The sequence below is a fragment of the Hypanus sabinus genome, chromosome 7 (genome assembly GCF_030144855.1).
Source record: "Hypanus sabinus isolate sHypSab1 chromosome 7, sHypSab1.hap1, whole genome shotgun sequence".
NCBI lineage: Eukaryota > Metazoa > Chordata > Chondrichthyes > Myliobatiformes > Dasyatidae > Hypanus > Hypanus sabinus.
This window is the reverse complement of record NC_082712.1, coordinates 59,778,289-59,799,998: the sequence shown is the minus strand read 5'-3', so window position 1 is coordinate 59,799,998 and position 21,710 is coordinate 59,778,289. Positions and strand designations below refer to the sequence as shown.

Sequence of the window (21,710 nt, the reverse complement as noted above, 5' to 3'; positions counted from 1 at the left end):
CAGAACTGAATGCAGTACTCCAGTTGTGGCACTGCACCGAAAGGTCCCAGTCAGTCTGGGAAAGAGCATCGAAGATTGTTTGAAAGTCAAGTGGAAATCAAAGGCTAAAAGTAACGTTTCGGAAGGTTAAAGCTCTGGTGGCTCACTAGAAACCCAGCTGCTTCTTGGCAATGTACATCAAGAAGAAGGGATTGACCTCAGAGTGCACGTAGTGTAGGTCACCCTGCTAAAGTGAGAGTAATGGCTGGTTTTCAGAGATGAGGCTTGTATTCCAATGAGTGTTGAAAATTAAGACATGGTCAGTTTGAAATATATAAGATGATGGGGAAGCATGGAAGCACTACAGCACCAGTGACCCAGGATCTATTCCACCACTGTTTGTAAGGAGCTTGTACATTCTAAATGTGACCATGTGGGTTTCCTCCAGGTGCTCTGATTTCTTCTCACAACCCAAAATCATATGGATTAGTAGGTTAATTTGTCTCACGGGCGTGATTGGGTGGCACAGGGTCATTGGGCCAGAAATGTCTATTACCATGCTGTATCTCCAATTTAAATCGGGAAAAAAACCTTAACCGATTGAAATAAAGAGAAATTGTTCTGTCTTGATCTTGGTATTGGTTTATTACTTCATGTATGTTTTGATATGGAGAAGAGTTTCTTTTACATGCCATTTAGTAAAATTATACCATATATTAGTACATCAAGATAGTAAAAAGAAAACAGACCGAAGACTGTAAAGTTAAAACTTCAAGGAAAGGATAATACAGGTTGACAGATAAAGTGTCACAGCAAAATAGATTGGGAAATCAAGAGTTCATCATTAACCTAGGAGAGTGTCATTCAAGAATCTGATGACAGTGAGTTAGAAGCTGTCCTTGACCCTGATGTTACCTGCTTTCAAGCTTGTTCAACCCTAATCCTATGCAATCATGAAGGATAGAAGAGAGAATGAGCAGGATGGGTACGGTTCCTGATTGTGACGCAGCTCAGTCAGTGCAGGGCAGCCGGTTTGTTTGATAGACTGGACTGTGTTCACAACTTTCTGCGATTCCTTACACCCCTGGGCAGAGTAGTTGCCAAATCAAGCTATGATGCACGTAAAGCTATGGAAACTGCTCTGCCCAAGACCGTAAAAAAATAGTGGGAATTCAAAACCAGGCACAAAATATAGACAGGATGTTCAGGGTGATGGTAGGGAGTACCTCCTCACACAACAGAGAGGGAGAATATAGAATACTCTCACCCCAACCCAAAACCTGTAAGATGCTCCATTTCCTGGTGGAGCATGAAAGGATAGCTATGATAATGGAGACAGTTAAGTTAGATTCAACTATGATTTCATTGAACAATTGAATAGTTATGAGGGGCCTCTTCTTCCATCTAACTGCAGATATTTGAAGTCTGAACAAGTCATTAAACACAAAATCAATGAACTTCCCTTTTTATGCCATGCCTGGGCTGACTTGTTTATCACGTACAAGTCCTGAAAGACTGAATGGGTCCCTTCCCATTCCAGGGAAAGAACTGAAAATACATGTTGACATGAAGGTTGTCATTTGTGGACCTGACTTACGAGCTGTTCCTCCTGCAGGGAGTTTGCACAACTTGCAGTCGAACTACTGGACCAGTCCTACAAGCAGGAGGAGCAGATGGCCATGAAGCTGCTGACCTACGAGCTGAAGAACTGGAGTAACTCCACCTGCCTGCAGCTGGCTGTGGCGGCTAAGCACCGAGACTTCATCGCTCATACCTGCAGCCAAATGCTCCTCACGGACATGTGGATGGGACGGCTGAGGATGCGCAAAAATTCCAGCCTGAAGGTGAGGGGTCAAAGATGAGGGGTAGAGTTTTTCAATGCAGAATCAAGTACGTCTATGTCACACCACATCACACCAATCCATTTCTCCCATAACCCACCATATTTGCTGAGCTACATTGTCTCCAGTGATAAACATCAGGTAAATGAGCCTATGTTTTGTTTTTACCCGCCACCCTTTTTGAATAAGACAATTAATATTAGCAGTTTCCAGTCCTTTTCTACCGCAACAGAATCTCAGGATTTTTGGAAAATTACAGCTAGTGCAACCAGCATTTCGGTGGCCATTTCTTTAGGGTTTCAAGGATGTATATAGATCCAGAGAGATGCTATCCCCTTGTTTTGTTCCATACTGGGATGTGAGCACTCTCTGAGTGTAGCCTACCTGCCAAGGTTAAGACAACTCTTCACTGCACTCAGCCACATCAAAGAGCTGGCAGAAAACTGCACCTGGGAGAAGACTGGTGGAAACAATATGGCCAAGGGGTAGGCAAACGGTGATCAGAAGATTTTGCCAAGTCACAAGAAGAATATGAGGGGTGATTTATAAGTTTGTGGCCTGAAGTAGAAGGAGTCAATTTTAGAAAACCTAGCACATTTATTTTTCAACATAGTTCCCTCCTACATTTACACACTTAGTCCAGCGGTCGTAGAGCATACAGATCTTGGACCTCCAGAAAGTGTCCACAGATGGGTGATTGATAAGTTCGTGACCTAAGGTAGAAGGAGATGAGTTATGCAGCTCTCATTACATGCACATGCAGGTCAAGTCTTTGAGTGCTTATGCAGAAAGTTTAAAGTTAATAACATCGTCTATCTTAGGCCACGAACTTAACAATCACCCATGCTGTGGACACTTTCTGAAGGTCCAAGATCCGTACGCTCCAAGACAGCTGGACCAAGTGTGTAAATGTAGGAGGGGACTCTGTTGAAAAATAAATCTGCTAGGTTTTCTAAAATTGACTCCTACTTTAAGCCATGAACTTACCAATCACCCCATGTATATCTAACCACTCCCCCAGCCCCCAAATTGAAATATCAACAGACTGTGAACACAATTATATATATATATCAGTACAATAATGTCCAGATAATCAAATTTAACTATTGAGACCCTTATTATCATGAACAACATATCACATATCAATCAACATAATCTGATTCACATGTCCAATTCTGTTGATGCACTGCTTTCTGCAGTGTTTAGTGTACAAATCATGATGATATGGTTTCACTACCAAGGTCAGGATTGGATGCCCATACTCAACTCTCTTTCAGAAGGTGCTGGTGAGAAGTTCTTCTGACCTGTGGCAGTTTCTTTTTGTGTAATGGAAATTTCCTGTAATGCTGATTGGTAGGAAATTCCAGGACTTAAAATGAAGGAATGGTGATTTTCAAGCCAGTATAGTGTGTGGCTTAGAGTGAATTTGCATGTTTGTATGTATCTGCTATTCTTGTCCTTCTCGTCTGTAATTTCAGGTGGTTATGATGCAGAACATTTTATAAATTGGTGTGGTTGATACAAAGACTGGGACATTCCACATTTATAATATTATAAACCTCTATAAGGTCACCCCTCAACCTCTTACGTTCCAGGGAAAATAGTTACAGTCCATCCAAGCTCTCCTTGTCAGACCTGCACAGGGTAGCTAACTAGCCCCAGCTAAGTAGAACCATCTGCCACTCACTTCCAACTTACTATCTGCAGCCTCTTTAAACCCAGCTCTCATCCAGAGCCTTTGTTCACTCATTGAGCCAGCCAGCTTATAACTTTCAGTTGCTTTGTTGCCTGGGGAGTTTTGTAGTTGTTCTCTCTTGTTTCATGGCCCCTTGTGGCTTATTATTGTGCAGTTATTGAAGTTATTGTTTACTGCTAAATCATCTGTGCTGCTCTGATTTTGGATCAAGTCTCCTCCACAGAGTGAGTGACCCAGCAGAGTTTACTCGCCTAAAGGAAGTCATCCGTCGACATGAGCACATGATCCAGAAGCAGCAGAAAACTATTGACCATCTGCTCACCACTCTCAACCAACTCTCCATCTCAATACAGCAACCGCACTCCAGTCAACCTCTTCCCATTCTGGTCCTTGAATACTTCGACGGATCCCTAACCCAGTGCTGTGGTTTCCTGTCCCAGTGCATCTTGCAGTTCAAACTGCAACTTCCTCTGCATCAAGCCAAGACCGCATTCATCACCTCTCTGACCTGACCTGCGCCTGCACTAACTGGAACAATAAGACCCCCATTTTGCAACAGATATGAGAATCTTACTGCTGAGATGTGTTGGGTTTCCAAACATCTGGGAAATAGAAAGGAGGCAGCAGATCAGATACTTCACCTGCATCAACGCACATGCTGGGTGCTGAATTACACCATGAAGTTCAGGACCCCGTGGTGGAGTGCAGCTGGAATGTGGAAGTACTGCTGGCCCATTACCATCACAGCCTCTCAGCACTTGAAAGACAAGCTGTCTACTAGGAAAATGCCCACTCACTTCGAAAACCTCTTAAACTCTGGCCCAGCTGTGGACAAGCAACTTCTGTAACAACCCTCCAGATCATTTGCCAGACTCTAAGTTCCATTCGCAGAACCATTTCAGCTAAAGGACCCTCCAGCTGGAGGTGTGGAGGTGAACACCTCCAGAACACTTAACACCTCAAGAGCATTGGTGGAAAAAAAATTTATTAAAAAAAAGAGCGTTGGTGGAGAAACAACTTGTGCACCTCCCGTGGAGCAACCAACCACCAACTCATCAAATTCCCACTGCGTCTGGGAAACAGCACCATCTGGTAGAGGCGAGAAGCCTTCTATGTAGAAGGCTTCCCTACCCACCCCGACTCCACTGGCCCTAGTTCCAGCACCATAACTCAACTCACCCCCTCTGTCCTCCATCACACCTTGATGGTTCTACCCGCCCGGGAGGCTCTGATAGATTCGGGTGCAGCAGACAGGTTTCTGGACTGGACTCTGTATGTGCAGCTTCGACTTCCTAACGCGCCTATTTCTCACCCATTCTGCATCACGGTCATTGATAGACGTACCTTGGGGTCTGGGGTGGTCAGAGCATGCACATGACCTGTACACATGAGCATTGGACAGCACCTCAAGTCCATCCCCATCCTCCTGATCAACTCACACAACACTCTCTCATTTTGGGTTACCCCTGACTCTCCACTCATGACCTTCACTTTGCCTAGTCATCTGGTTCACTGTTGACTTGGGACCCAACCAATTGGACTACCTGCCTGAAACCACAGTCTACTTCACCCCGTTAATCCATGGAGACTGAGGAAACCCTTGAGCTCACCAAACTCTCACAGGAATACCTAGCTATCTTAACTATCGCCTTCGGTGAAAGGGAAGCCAGTACCTTGACAGACCACATGACAGCACGATCAACCTCCTCTCCAAGGTCATCTGTTCTCACTCTCCCCTCCTGAGATCCAAGCCATGTATGATTAGATCACTCAAGCACTACAGCATGGCTTCATTCAGCCATCTCAGTCCCCAGCCAGTGCAGGATTCTTCTTTGTCAAAAAGAAAAATGGGGGTCTTCATCCACTACTGTGGACTCAACAAAATTACCGTTAAGAATCATTACCCTCTCCCCTTGATGATGCATTCCAAACAATCTGCAGGGTCTATATCTTCACCAAATGGGATCTACGTAGCATGTACAACCTGATCCACATCTGCCTGGGGGATGAGTAGACAATAAAGTTTATAACACCCACCAGCTATTATGAATACTTGATGATGCCATTCTAAACTTTCCAACAGTCCAGCTATTTTCCAAAGTTCACCAAGACATGCAACCTTGATGAAATCCTCATCTTCTCCAAGGACCACTTTCTGTTACAAAATCAACTTCTTGCAGCTCCTCGAAAACCCACTCTACTGCAAGTTAGAAAAATGCCAGTTCCACAACCCAGTCATTTTACATTCTTTCACATCTTTCCATCATTAAAAGACACCAACCAAACTCCCTCAAACAGCTATCATGCATTTTGGGCTTCTCTAACTTCTACTGCCATCTGAAACTATGACCAAATTAATGCTCCCCTCACCTCCATCATCAAGTCACCTACCTTATGGATTACCTAGTCACACTTTCAAAAAGCTCAAGAGACTCTTCGCCACTGTTCTGAACCCCTCTGGATTTGTAATAGAGATGGACACATCTGACATGGGTGTTAGAACCATCTTCTCAAAGTGAGCACCAGACAGGAAGACACACCCTTGTGTCTTTTTCTCATGCAAGTTCAACTCTATACAGTGCTGTTATGGCATAGGAGGCAGGGAGCTACTTGCCATTAAATGGAATGGAGACATTGGCTGATGGGAAACACTGAGTCATTCCTATCTGGACTGACCACCAGAACCTCATTTCCATACAACAAACTGACTCAATTCAACCCACAACAGACTTGCTGGGCTCTCTTCTTCAAGCAATTCAACTTCACCGTCCTCTACCAACCCAGATCCAATAGCATAAGGATGGATGCCCAGATATAACAGTTCAACCCAGCTGAAATGGAGATCATCATTCCATCCTCCCAGGTCCTCACCTATCATCTGGGATCTTGAGAACTAGATCCACCAAGCCCTACAGCACCATCCTGCTCTGGCTGACACACTTGTCAGCCCATGTATGTACCAGCAGCTATGCACTCTAACGTTTGCCCACTCCTCACCCCCTCCACCCAACCAGGTGCACAACAGACTCAAGATTTCTGCAACACCAGTTCTGGTAGCCCACCATGATCACAGATGTATAGTATGTCAGTTTGTTGCTGTCTGCCCTCAATGGGCCCAGTCCAATGCTTTCAGCCAGCGGTCCTCCTGACCCCTGTGGCACCTGTTGGTCCCTTGCTACCTGTCCCACAACACCACGAATTTCATCACAGGTTTGCCACCTTCCATTGGGGCCACAGTGATCAAGACAGTGGTGGACTGGTTCTCCACAGCGACTTGCTTCACTCCCCTCCTCAAACTTCCATCAGCCGCTGAGACAGCAAGCCTGGTTCTCCAACATATAGCCCGCCTCCACAAACACTGTGTTAGACTAGGGCCCGCAATTTGTCTCCTATTTTTTTGATGAGCCTTCTTTTCCCTCATCCACACCTCAGTGGGTTTGTCCTCTGGCTATCACCCACAAACCAATGGTCAGTCATAAAGAGCCAATCAGCAAGTGAAGTTTCTGTGATGCTTCACTGCATCTAACCCTTCCATATGAAAGATGTAGCTGCTCTGGGCTGAGCTGTCCCACAATTTACACAGCTCCTCTGCCACAGGTTTGTCACCCTTTGAAGTGTTTTATTGCTACCAACCCCCATTGCTCCAATGGAGGAGCTAATGACAGTGGTACCGCCACTGGGGTCCTTTGGTTCACTGTTGCTGGAAAGCTTGGAAGAGGGCACAGGGAGGACTGTTGTTGTACCTGGTTGGCTGAGAATGGTGTGGCCTGAAGAAGAGTTGTTGGACGCCGTCCAGATTCATCTTGGATCCATTGTTCATCGAGTAATTCCACTGCACCCATCCAGATCACCCTGGGCCATTGGGTGCTGGCTGTAGTGGAGGAGTAGAGGTTCCTGTCAGTCCTGCACAGGCAGGTACCTCCCAGTCTATCCAGTTAACAAGAAACACTGACCATTCATTTCCAACATCACCTGCAGCCTATTTAAACCCAGCTCTCATCCATAACCATAGTTCACCCATTGAACCAGCCAGTCTCAACCAGATGCTCCTAGCCTTCAGTTACCTTGCTGCCTGAGATGTTTAGTGCCTGTTCTCTCTTGTTTCAAGGCCCCTTATGACTTATTATTTTGCAATTATTGAAGTTGTAGCTTGTCTCCAGTGCTCTGCTTTTGGGTCAAGCCTCGTCTACATTTCCTGACACTCCTTACAACTCAATAGCTTGCAACATTTATCACTATAATTCACATTGTCTATCATAAATTGTCTTAGAAACAGAATCCACCAAATGTAACTTTTAAACAGAAAATTGCCTTCTATATCATTGTTTGAGATTAGAAGGATAATTCTAAAAATACTTGAAACTTACTATTTTTCCTCAAGGTAATTCTGGGAATCCTACTACCCCCATCAATCCTCAGCCTGGAATTTAAGAATAAAAATGAGATGTCGTACTTGCCCCACAGCCAGGAATCACCTTTACTCGGGAAAGAAGGGGAGGAGCCTGAGAAACCAGTTAAAGAAAAAGAGGAAGAGGATATGGAGTTCACAGTAAGCAATCACCACAAATAACTATAACTTTAAAGATCTGCTGTAGCCATTCCATTCAGCAAATCTGTGGAATTCAATGCTAAATGTCATCTGTTAAATGTCAATGTAAAGTGATTAGACTCTTCTTTGGAGATGATCATTGGAATTATGAGCAGAAGTTGGCTTTCAGCGTCTTTGAGGGAATGCCCTGTTTTTATGAATGACTAGTGAAAAGCAGGTTCATCTCACAACATTAAACTATATGTGACTTTCAGGCAATGCTCGATGGGGTGAGTGGAGAATCAGCTCGAAAGAAAAATGAAGAAGAAGTACCAACAGTACACAGAATGATTCCATTTGGAAGAAAGATCTATGAATTCTACAGTGCTCCAATTGTTAAGTTCTGGTTTCATACGGTAAGGAACAAAAGGAAGAATTGGTTGCAAACAGTATAAAAAAGTGTGATTGTCACATTGCCAGAAACTGATAATTGCCACTCTAATGAGAACTGAAAGAAAGATAGCAATCTCAGAAGCTCTGAGAAATCATTAGTTCATAATAACACCTCATGGCAATGTAGATGAAAACCATTGTGATAATAGTTCATGGGGAAAATAACATTGCCATTTGCAGTCAAAAGGACTCAAGTTCAACTGCTCAAGTTGATCAGTTATCTTAAAATTCCTTCTTTCTGACTTCAAATTTGGGTTTATTGTCATATGCACAAGTACATACCCCACAAGTACATGTATGTAGAACTGCAAAGAAAAACGTACTTGCTGCAGCACTACAGGCGCATAGCATCAAATACACAACAGTCACAAGAAAAATATAAATTAATAATACATTATACTCAATTGCACAAGAAAGGACACAAATAGAACAAAGTTGATTGTAGAGCAAAGTGGTTTTAGTGTTTCTATACTAAGGTAGGGTTAAGGTTGTTCAAGCTGGTTCAGAAAAGGAATGGGTGAAGGGAAGTAGCTATTCTTGAACCTGATGGTGTGGAATTTTGGGTTTCTATACCTTCTGCGTGATGGTAGCTATGAGAAGGTGCCACGGCCCAGACTTTGGTGATCTTTGATGAAAGGTATTGCTGTCTTGTGGTAGTGTCTCACATAGGTACTTTTGATGATGGGGAGAGATATGCTCATTTGAATTGCTGTGCTAGATCGTGATACAACCAGTCAGGATATCGTCAACTGTACGTCTACAGAACTTTATTAGTGTGTGCGTATAGCCGACAAGAGAATAGTTATTACCCATTACCAATTCCCTTTGAGGAGGTCATCGTGAGGTGCTTTCTTCAACTGATGTAGTTCTTTTAATGTTGTTAGGTCTCCAGGACTTAGAACCAGTGACAATCAAGGAATGTCTAATGGCTTACAGGGAAAAGTAATTACATTCTGATTGTTCTGCTGCCTACATCTGTTCTATTGGTAGAAGTTACATGGCTATTCATGTTTGCCAAAACCATCATTTGAAGCAGAGTCGCCTTGCTTCCATACATTTTTTCATCTTAGTAGTTCTTGCTATCAATAAAAGCACCATAATGAAACATATTTCCATTTCAGTAGTGCCATACTGAAATGGAGATTATACCATGCAGTGAAACAAGTTAGGAAAGTTGGCTTAAAATCATTTGAAGATAACTTGAAACAAAAAGGATATGCATATTTATGGGACTTCCACAAAGCCAACAGGATGCTCCAAAATATTTCACAGGTAATGAAGTATTTTCAAAGTATTTTTATTACATAAATCATTACAGTGCAGTACAGGCCCTTTTAACTTAATCTAAGTTCAATCTAACCCTTCTGTCCTATATTGGCCCACATTTTTCCATCATTTGTGTTCTTTAAATACCCCTTAGGTAACTGCCTCTTGCAGAACATGGCAGTGTTCCCTGCACCCACTACTCTGTGCAAAAAATATACCACTCTCCCCTCCCATCCTCCAAACACCTTAAAATTACTGTATGGCTCCTTGTACTAGCCACTTGCACCCTGGGAAAAAGTCCCTGCCTATCCATTTGATTGATGCCTCTTATCACCCTGTACACTTCTATAAAGTCACTCCTCATCTTCCTTTGCTTCAAAGGGAAAAGCCCTAGCTCACTCAACTTATCATCATAAGACAGGCCTTCTAGTCCAGGCAGTATCTTGGACAGTTTCCTTTGCACCATCTCTAAAGTGTCCTCATCCTTCCTATAATGAAGCAACCAGAATTGAACACAATATTCCAACTGTGGCCTATTGTTTGAGCATTAACAGTGGCAAATATTTGGAAAACAAATAAAACTGCTAATGCTGGAATCAAGTCAAGTCAAGTTTATTGTTATTTAACTACATACATGTATACTGTCAAACAAGACAACATTCCCCTGGACCAGGGTGTGAAGCATAGTGATACACGTGACACACAATAACGTAAGAATAAAATCTATAAATGAATTACATATAAATAAACAAAGTAAAGGGCATAAACTAAATATTGTAAGGTACAGAACAAATAAAGTAGTGACACTTAGAATGCAATGCGTCAGGGAGTTCAGAGGCCTAGTGGCCTGAGGGAAGAATCTGTTTCCTATCCTGACTGTCCTTATCTTTATGCATCGGAGTCTCCTGCCTGATGGTTGAAATTCAAAGAGGATGCTGGATAGATGGGTGGGTGGGTTGGGTGAGTATTGTGAAACGTTTTGGGCCCCTTATGTAAGAAAGGATATGCTGGCATTGGAGAAGGTCCAGAAATGGTTCACAAGAATTATCCAGGGAATGAAAGGGTTAATGTATGTGAAGCATTTGATTGCTCTGGGCCTGTACTCACTGAAGTTTAGAAAAATGAGGGGGTACTTCATTGAAACCTATCGAATATTGAAAGGCGTAGACAGAGTGGACATGGAGAGGTTACTTCCTATAGTGGGGGAGTCTAGGATCAGAGGGCACAGCCTCAGGTTGCAAGGATGTCCCTTTACAGCAGAAATAAGGAGGAATTTCTTTGGTGAATTCATTGCCACACTCAGCTGTGTCGCCATTATTGGAGCCAAAGTGGAGGTTGATAGATTTTTGACTAGTTAGGGCATCAAATGTTAGAAGAAGGTAGGAGAATGGGCTTGAGAGGGATAATAGATAAGTCATATGAAATGGCGGAGCAGACTCACTGGGCTGAATTCTGCTCCTATGTCTTATGGTCTTATCCTGTCCCTTCCCACTCCTTCATTTTCTTCTTGTACCTTTGAGAGGTGAGTGCAGGAGGTTGGGTGAGCCTCTCTGTGAGTTATATGTGACATGATTAAGGAACATTTCCCACAGGGGTTCACACTGATCCCTGGGATTCTGACAACCACCAGCCTCCATTCAATGCACGTTAGGAGCTTCCTATCATGGTGTCTGTTCCTTCCAACTACCAAGACCTGAATGAGACTTATTTTAATGATAGCAATGAAGCCAGAACTATCGGCATGCATAAAACTGACAGACGTGTTGGGTTTTCTGCACTGCAGTAATGGGGCATGGAAATCACTAACTCAGAGCATGTCATCATACTCTGCTGGTGATGGTCTTCTGTGCCACAACCAAAGGAAGTCATTTGAATTGATGTGAATTTCTGCTCTTTGCAAACCAGACCCCATAAAAAATACTCTGAAAAGTTCACTCTTGGTTATCGAGCTCTAGAGTCATAGAGCAATAGCAGAGTACAGCACACAAACAAACCCTTCAGCCCATCTAGTCCATGCTGATCCACTTAAACTACCTACTCCTTTCAACCTGCAACGGGACCATAGCCCTCCAATAATATAATGCTCTAAATAATATTAATAGAACACAAAATCATAATTATTGTTTAGTGAACTTCCCTGATCTAATATGTGTGCAGATCACAATTTTATTACATGATAATTACAAAACTGACATTTAATTTTTGAGATGTATTTACAATATCTTCTATGACAATTATAAGTCACCATCTTTTTTAATTTTCTGTATATTGCTAATAAACTCACAGAATAATTTCCAAATGAAGGTCAACACAGATATATGTCAGATGGTAAATTAGGGAAGTGGCCTATAATTTGTGTGGTTCAGTTTCAGGTGAGGTAACGGAATGTAGGAATTTGTGTACTTATGCACCAGCTGCTAATGATTGCAGCAAAGTTAACAATGTCATTAAAACAGTAAATCAAGAATTAGCATGTGTGTTAGAGATAGAATTGAAAAGCCGGGAAGTTCTGCTAAACCAGTTATAATCCTTGATTTCATGACACTTAAGAGTATCGCATGTGATTCTGGTTATTGTATTATAAAATGGAAATGGGTGCAGCGACGTACAGGAATGAAACCAGGTATCCAAAGGTAGACATATGGTGAATATGAAGAAGAAGAAGAAAAAAGCCCTTAACTCCGAGTGGAGTCATGATGGCGTTTTTTTAGCAGGGTTTCTTGTTTTTACAAGGCCGAGTTGCCAGCTCGACGCTCAACCCAGCACGAATGGAAAGCGTGCAAGGGAGCCGGCTGGATTCAAACTCGGGAGCCTTCACTCCAAAGTCCATTGCTGATGCCACTACACCACCGGCCAGTTTATGCTGAATATACTGGAACAGTTTCCTTTTGAGAAAAAAGGCCTGAATATCCGAAAGAGACATTGCAGATGAAAGGTTTTGTTTCAGAAGCTATCAATAACAGTCAGACATAAAGAGACCCAGTAGGGAATTCAGACAAAACCTCGTGACCCAAACAGCAGGGAGAATATGGATCTTGCTACCACAGGGAGTGGTTAAAGCAAATACTATAGATGCACTTAAGGGAAGATGTACAAGCATTTGAGGGAAAAGTAAGTAAAGGGTTTCACTGATAAATCCAGGTCTAGAAGTATAGGGGATGCTCAAGAGAGGCACCAAATACCAGCATGGACTGCTGGGTCAAACAAAACATTTTTGTGCTGTACTTTCAGTGTAATCTTATATAAGACTTCAGCCAGTCTTATGGAATGTTGCTGATCTACTGCGGTCTGATTCCTGTCAAACAGCTGGCATACTTTGGCTATCTGATGCTTTTTAATTACATCGTTTTGGTGAAGATGGAGCGGTGGCCATCGGTACAGGAGTGGATAGTCATTTCTTACATCTTCACACTCAGCATAGAGAAGATGCGAGAGGTAAGCTTGACAGGAACTTGCATTTATATAGCACTTTCATATTAAACCATCCCAAGTTACTTTACAAAATCAAATCATTTAACACTGGGTCATGTGAGAAAATGTGAGAGTGGTGACCAAAAATTTAGTCAAAGAGGAAGGATTTAAAGGAAATTTGAAAGGAGGAATGAGAGGTGAAATGGGAAGGAGGAAAAGTCATGTGCTGATACTTTCAGCAGCTGAAAGCATAGACATAAATTAGACCAAGGAGTTTATGTGTGCACATTGGACCAGAACTGTTGAAGCAGTAGAACTATGAAGTAGTAAAATTATGGAGAGTAATAAAGAAGGCGATGAGGCCTAAGTTTATTTTGTTGAAATATGTTAATGAGCTCAGCTTTATTAAAGCAGGCAAGGCCATCTCACCAGGGATTCAGGAAACTATGTTTCTAACCGTGGTCAAATACAAGTTAACTTTCCACATGCCTTGAAACTTTTACAAAAGTGGATTAGAGGGATTACGATTCCCAAGCATTTAGAGTCAATCTATTACTATGTCCCCAAAGATAGTTCACTGGTTTCTGTCTCTGATTGTGGAACTATTGACAGGAATTAAAATTAAGGGGAAACATCTCTGCAGTTACTACCTCTCCTAACACTTCATCAGGACACAAACTCTCTCTTAACCACTGTGGTATGACCATCTCTGGATATGCTAGTAGAACAAGCACTGGCAGAATGGACAACAACCTTTTTCCATTCCCAAGCAATTTACTTTTCTCTGTTTGTCTATCTGTCTGTCTGTCTGCTTTTTTCTTGCACTCTCATTCTTTCTCTCTCTATCTACATCAAGATACAGTGCAGAATAGGCCTTTCCAGCCCAAGCTGCGCCACCCAGCAACCTCCAATTTAATCCTCTGAGCCTGTTTTGAAGGTCTCATCTTGTGTTCTAGTTTAGTCATGCTGTTGGTGGCCAGAAACAACATTTGGACCCTGTTGTGTATTAAGGGCAGAGATTGATAAGTGGGTTAAGGGCTATGGGGAGACGGTGAGTGAAAGGGGCTGAAAAAAATTCAGTCACAATTGAATGGCGGAGCAAATTCAATGTGTCAAATGGCCTAATTCTTCTCTGGTACACCTAGTGGCCACATTATTAGGTGCCTCTGTAACAAATGAAGTGGCTAATGAGTGTATGTTTGTGGTTTTCTGCTGCTGTAGCCTATCCACTTCAAGGTTTGAACATGTGCATTCAGAGGTGCTCTGCTCCATAGCACTGTTGTGACATGTGGTTATCTGAGTTACTGTTGCCTTCCTGTCAGGTTGACCCAGTCTGGCCATTTTGTCCTAACCTCTCACATTAGCAAGGCACTTTTGCCCACTGAACTGCCGTTCACTAGATGTTTTTTGTTGTTCTCGCCATTCTCTGTAAACTCTAGACTACTGTTGTGCATGAAAATTACAGGGATCAGCTGTTTCTGAGATACTCAAACCACCCCATCTTGCACCAACAATCATTCCATGATCAAAGTCACTGCGATCTCATTTCTTCCCCATTCTGTTGTTGGTCTGAACAGCAACTGAGCCTCTTGATCATGTCTACATGCTTTTATGCATTGAGTTGCTGCCACATGATTGACTGAGTAGATATTTGCATTAACAAGCAAGTGTACAGGTGTACCTAATAAAGAGTCCACTGACTGTATCTTCTAGTCTTACTTGGTATATATTGTTATGCCATAACTGAATACACCAGTATCTCTCAATTTAATAGTTCCAATTGTACCCATTCCTGTATTCACCGGCCTCAAAGTTCAACCTATGAGTGGCTAAGAATCTTAACAATAATACTGCTTACCCTGCTGTTCTATTCCACTGAATTAACACCATTATTTGGCTTGATCAGATCCTGATGTCAGAGCCTGGTAAGCTATTGCAGAAAGTGAAGGTCTGGCTGCAGGAGTACTGGAACATCACCGACCTCATGGCTATCCTGCTTTTCTCTGTGGGAATGGTGCTACGCCTGCAGGAGAAGCCATACATGAGCTACGGCCGGGTCATCTACTGCGTTAACATCATTTACTGGTACATTCGCCTATTAGACATCTTCGGGGTCAACAAGTATCTGGGGCCTTATGTCATGATGATTGGAAAAATGGTAAGATAAATAAGCTACTTAATCAGTGAGCTCATTACTGAAATTCAGCTCCGGGCACAGTTATTAGTACCGTAACCGAGAGGCAGCAACTAGCAGGGAAGGCTGGGCTTCTAATTGGAAAGGGGAGACCATAGGTTGTTGAGAGAGATCTACTTGAGATTATGATTGGCTTTACAGTTTGAATGTAGAGATATTTCCATTTGCATGTAGGACCAGAAACAGGGCCATAAATATCTTTAAAAAAGTAACTAATAAATTAAATGTGGAATTCAGGATCCATGTCCTTATCTAGAGAGTAGTGAGAGTTTGAGTTACTCTCCATGGAATAGTTGAGATGAACAGCAGAGATGCATTTAACAAGAATCTGGATGAACTGAGCAGGAAAAGCAACACTAAGCATAGTAGGATACAATGAAGAATAGTGGGAGGAGACTTGAGAGAGTAAAGAATGGCACAGACCAGTTGGGCTGAATGGTCTCGTTCTGTTCTATGATTCTGTATTATTCTATGTGAATGCATGTTACAAAATCTGTCTTTTAAAATAATTTGTAAGTGGTTACTTCAAAGCATTGAAATATTATGTTTCTGAGTGAAGTTTAACCTCAGCAAGGATATATTGACACAACACAGAATCGATAGACTGACACTGGAGGTAATACGGTAAAATTACAAGCAGGAATTGTGTCAACCAGGCTCATATTCCCTTGAACTGGGTGACAATAGGGTATCGAATTGATGTGCTCAGGATGAGCAAAGATTTGATGTCAAAGACTATTTGCTTTGGTGTGCAGAACACACAGCAAATGTAAGTTTCAGGCTGCCGGAGACATTTCTTCACAAAAGTAGGAATTGGAAATCTAAAACTCATTCCCCAAGAAGTAAATGGGGCAGGGTATTATTCAAATATTCCACTAAAATCATTAAATCCTGAGTTCATTAAAAGAATCAAGGGGAATGCAACAACATCATGTAATTAAGGGATTAAGACAGAGTAGAAAGAATATATGTTTTACTCCAGTTCCTGAAAGTATTTTCACAAAAACATTTCATTTTAAAATAATTTTTGGTTTATTATGCTGTATTTACATGAAATAGCATTGCTGTAAATACAATTCTCAAATTCCAAATTTCATTCACTTATTCTGTATCAAGAAGGCAAAGGAAAGAATGAAAAAGGTGCATTTTATTATGACCTTTCTATGATGGTATGAATGGAGATAAAAAGAATTAATTCAAAGGAAATAGATCGGATTTTATTTTATTTTAAAGATCCCATAAAACTTTGCCAGCTATCCCAGCACTTGTACTCTGAAGGTGGACTAGAAATTTCAGAAATGTTTCCAAAACCAACTTTCCATAAGATTATGTTTGGTATGGCATCTTAGGAATGGTTTTCTTTCCCTACAAATCATTCTATTACCAGATAAATGGAATGGTAAAAAAAATTACTAATCACATAAAAATGGCACATTAGCCTAAAGAACAGCAACAAATCCATTCAAGGTGTACCTCTTCATCTTTTTCCTCCTTTAATGATTTCTTATGAACTTTGTCACATGCTCCTCTCTCTCCTTCAATTCCCTGTTTGCTGCCATCTTCCTGTATTGGATTACTCCAGAAGGAAATCTCCATTGGGAATCCTGTACTCACATGGGGAAGTACAGGACATAATTTCTAAGGCTGTTTACCCATGAAAGGGAAAAAAAATGGGGAGAATTTGTCCTTAAATTGACCTCCATATAAAAATATACCAGGACTAAAAGGGTTAATAATGAGGCTTGGTTGCATAGACAAGTTTTTTTGAAGCAAAGGTGATTCAGGAATGATTGCAAGGGTAAACATAGTGAAACTGTTTCCTCTGGTGAGGGAGCTAAGAACAAGGAAGAAGTCGAGAACTAAATTCTGTCAAAGGGGTGTTAAAACCTGGTACTCTTCCTTCCTCAAAAAAGAGGAAGCATTAGGAGTAGATGAGTGAAGAAGCAGATGGTCCATAGTCCAGTGAAGAGCAGAATCATTTGAATGGGCTGAATGGTGTCCTCTCTTCCCAGGTTACTAATATTGCTTTTTTCTGAACCTCACTCCTCGTAGATGATCGACATGATGTACTTTGTCATCATCATGCTGGTAATTTTAATGAGCTTTGGAGTGGCACGCCAAGCAATACTTCACCCCAATGAAGATCCATCCTGGAGGCTGGCAAGAAACATTTTCTACATGCCCTACTGGATGATCTATGGAGAAGTGTTCGCTGACCAAATTGACCGTGAGTGAACATGGGTTACTATGGATGGCAATATATACCAAAAAGTCACTGTTAATTGTCTGCAGGGGAATGTGTGCAGTGTTGATTCCCCATGGATGACTAGGATGTCTATGAATGGTTGAGAATAAATTTGAGCGAGGAGGGGGCAACTGTGAGGGAGAAACCTTGCATTAATTTGAGCATGTGCAAGTGACCTGTGGGTAACTGTGAATACTTGCGATACTAGCGATTGAGTACATGTAGACTGTCAGTTACCCTGTAGGTGCCTGAGGGCCTGCTTATGCCTTAGAAAGATTTTGTAATGTCCATCTAAACCTAAATTACTGACAGCAACCAGACTTTAAAGCAAATTAAAATACTGTGTGCCAAATATTCCACATGTAATAGCAACAAAAAAAGATGAGAAGTCTGTTTCTACACTTCCAAAACTAATTACTTGAATCATTCCATTTACTAATCATTAAAAGTTTACTAATCACATGACAAATGGCACATTGAACAGCAACAACTTGAATTTATGTATCACCTGTAAATAAAGTAAAACATCCCAAGTGGCTTCATGGGAATTTTATCAAATAAAGTGCAATATCAAACTACCTGAAGGAATATTAGTACAAAATAAAATATTGCATATGTTAATTATCTGAAATTAAAATAAAAATGTAGGTAATACAGGAAATGCAGATCAGTTAACATCTGTACAGAGAAAACATGTTAATGTTTCAGTTGGATCAACTTTCTCATTGTGATAAATTAATAATACTTCCTTCTCAGCTATTGACAATTGATTTGTTGGAGGTTTCCAGCATTTCCTGTTGGGAATAGTGCAGATGACCACAAATTTGTTCACGTGGAATGTCTAAAGGATTGTAAGAAGGAAAGAAATAGAGCCAGGGAGATCTGTAGAGAAAGACACACAGTGTAGGGTCATGGCAGCTGAAGGCACTGCTGCCAACGATGGCCATGATGATGGTATGCAATGTTGAAGAGGGTAGATATCTCTGAGGTTAATAGGGCTAGAGGAAATTACTAAGGTAGAAAGTAGAAAGACCATTGAGGATTTTGAAAAGATTGACAGATGGGAATAAACAATACAGTTTGTATAATCCTTTGGAACCCTGAAGAACCCTGAGGAATTGATAATTTATGGAGAAAGAAATTATTTCCTCTGACAAGGAAGTCCAGAACAAGTGAGCATTGAGATTAGGGCCAGCCTGTTCCTCACAAGAATCATAGGGAATTAGGAACAACTCCTTTCCCCCACACTGGCCCAAAATCTGTTTAGGCTGAAGTCATTAGGACATTTCAAAGCAGCAAACTATTTTTTGCTAAGCAAAGTGTATGAAAGTTATGGAGGCAAGATATGGATCAGGTGATATCCAATTTTGTCTCAAGAAAATAAGAAACCCTCCTGTTCTTATAAAATGGGTAGGTTCAAAATTCACCCTAGTTAACAATTGGTCTGAAGGCACATAAAACGGTACAACATAAATCAGATAATGACTCGTTGACTTACCATTTATTCATGTGGAGCTGTTTTCTTTTTCCTGTATATTTTGAAGTTATATTTTTAATTTCTGATCTTTTCCCCCTTTTATTATTTTGCTCCTACCTTGCACTGTGAACTGTCAACATGTTGGACTCCATTTTCATCCAGGGAAAAGCTCATCATTATTTAGGTTGGTTGATTCATGTTTATGTTTCTCCATTCCTAGTATCCTTCTTCACGAACCATTTTGAGTTTGGTTCCACAAGCTGTGGGGGCAAGGCTAGCAAATGTACTTAACTTAATTCCAGAACTCTTAATGGAAGAGCTAGGCCTCCAAGAGGACCACAATCTTATCATGGTCTGGAGGCTTGCATGCCTCAGTGACCTGGAGAGCTATGTTGGCTGGATTCAGGGCTTTTTGCATTGGTTCTTGATAGGGTCACCCATGCCAAACAAGTCAAAGGGTAGAGGCCTATCTAAGAATGGTCCAACGGTCCTCCAGGTTTGGGGGTTCAGCTCAGGGCTAACAATCCTGACTGATAAAACAAAATTGTTATGGAAACAGCGGTGAAGAATCCTTCTACATCTGAGTGTGATGGTATTCTTGAGTCCACACCTAGGATTTGCATGACTGACAGTATTGAAAACCAAGAGGAAGCTATTGACATGATGAAGGAAGGCCTGAACACCACCGGAGATGGCGGACCTTCATTGCTGCCCTAAACATCAATGGCATAATGGGCAGTAACATCAGCCAATGGGTAACACCCTAACATCTGAGTCAAGAGGCTGCAGGTTCAAATCTCACTCAAAAGATTCAAAGTACATTTATTATCAAAGAATGTATAAATTATACAACCTTGAGTTTCATCTGCTTACAGGCAGCCACAAAGCAAGAAACCCAAAAGAACCCAATCTTAAAACAATACCCAATGCACAGACAAAGAGAAAACACAAATCATGTAAACAATAAAAGCAAGCAACAGCATTCCGAACCAAATTGAGTCCATAGGCCCGGAGTCTGGAGCAGCTGGCGTAGGCCCATAGCCTTAGCTTCAGTTCATCACATTCTCTATAGGTGAGCTTAAAATATCTAGGTGGACATTCCTGTGCAATGCAAAATGTGGTCCCTTGAAAATATAATTTTAAACAATGTCCCTTTTGCACTTTGACATAAATGAATTTATGGGCATCACCAACAAAAGGAAGACAGATTATCTGGGCACAGTAGCATATCCATGAGATCTTCATGTGTGCGTTTTCTGCCAGAGTTTCTTCGAGCACTTCTAAGTTACTTATTGTCTCTGAGAAGACCTGTGGTCATGAGATGTTCGGTGAAGATTAAAGCCTTATATTAAAGCCTTAATGTGTTAAATGTGGCTCAAGTTTTAATTGTATATGGCATTTCCATGGGGTTGGGATGACTTACCATGCTTTGTACCCAGTGAGGTCCTGTTAAAGTATGCTGTAATATGGGAAACATCACCAGTTAGTGCTCAGCAATCTTCCACAACCAGAAATCTGAGAAACACCAGTTAATTTGTCATGTTGTTTTATGGATAAGTGTTGATTAGGACATTGCATAACATCTTTCCATAAGGGCAACAGGCAGCAGAGCAGGTCTTTCACTGAAACATAAGAATGAAAACAAACCTGACCTTGGCTGTGGATCCCCAATGTAAGAATGATTGAGCAGCTGGAAATGACTTACTGTATGATTATATAAATGACACCACCACCACCTCTTGGTACTGGAAAAGGGAAGGAGGCTTCTGCTCAGATCCTAGTCATAAAGGTGATGGTGACATGACAGTCAGGGCTGTTCTCATTGAATTCTTTCTGAAGATTTTGTTACACAGCCTACTATTAGTCCCTGGTTTGTCTATCTTGGCAACACACACCATCAGTAGGAAAGCAAATGGGCTCTGCTATTGATTGTTTGGATAAGGCTGGACTCTCAGTCAAACATCAGTTTCCAATTATTCTACCTGATAGATAATCAAAATAATATCTTCTTCAATCTTCCATGTTTTTCCTCCTCAGTATTGCATGTGCTAGTGTTTTGAGGTGAATCATCAATTCAGAATATTGAGTACATTCTGGGAGGGCTAACGTCAGAGAGGACGGAGACAGTGTTCCAGACTATGATCAGAGTATGTTCTCCCACCATCTGGGGAAAACGTATACTTAAATAAGATGGTGGTGGCTGTCCCTTCCTATCACTCGAATTGATCACAATGCTTAGGTCGCATTGGCTCAAGGAGTCACCTGGTTTATGCTGCCTTTAATTTTCCATTTTACAGCAAATGTCTTGGCTTAATAGTGAAACCTTCAATTTATAGATTAGTACATTGGGGTGGCACAGTAGCAGAGTGGTTGGCACAATGCTTTACAGTACCATCGACCGGAGTTCAATTCCCGCTGCTGCCAGTAAGGAGTTTGTACATTCTCCCCATGACCTCATGGATTTCCTCCGGGTGCTCCTGTTTCCTCTCACAGTCCAAAGTCGTACTGGTTGGTAAGTTAATTGGTCATTGTAAATTGTCCCGTGAATAAGGTAGGATTCAATTGGGGGATTACTCAGTGGTGTGACTCGAAGGGCCAGAATGCTTACTCTGCGCTGTAT

General features: G+C 41.6%; 1 protein-coding gene across 1 annotated transcript in view; it reads left to right on the top strand.

Moving 5' to 3' along the window:
- The window catches only part of trpm3 (transient receptor potential cation channel, subfamily M, member 3), a 314,757-nt gene that overhangs the window by 272,506 nt on the left and 20,541 nt on the right, over positions 1–21,710 (top strand). The window contains exons 17-22 of the mRNA XM_059974756.1: positions 1,595–1,823; positions 7,898–8,065; positions 8,320–8,460; positions 13,070–13,198; positions 15,081–15,332; positions 17,421–17,595. Coding sequence (XP_059830739.1) covers positions 1,595–1,823; positions 7,898–8,065; positions 8,320–8,460; positions 13,070–13,198; positions 15,081–15,332; positions 17,421–17,595 — 1,094 coding nt within the window. The remainder of the gene's footprint in view (positions 1–1,594; positions 1,824–7,897; positions 8,066–8,319; positions 8,461–13,069; positions 13,199–15,080; positions 15,333–17,420; positions 17,596–21,710) is intronic.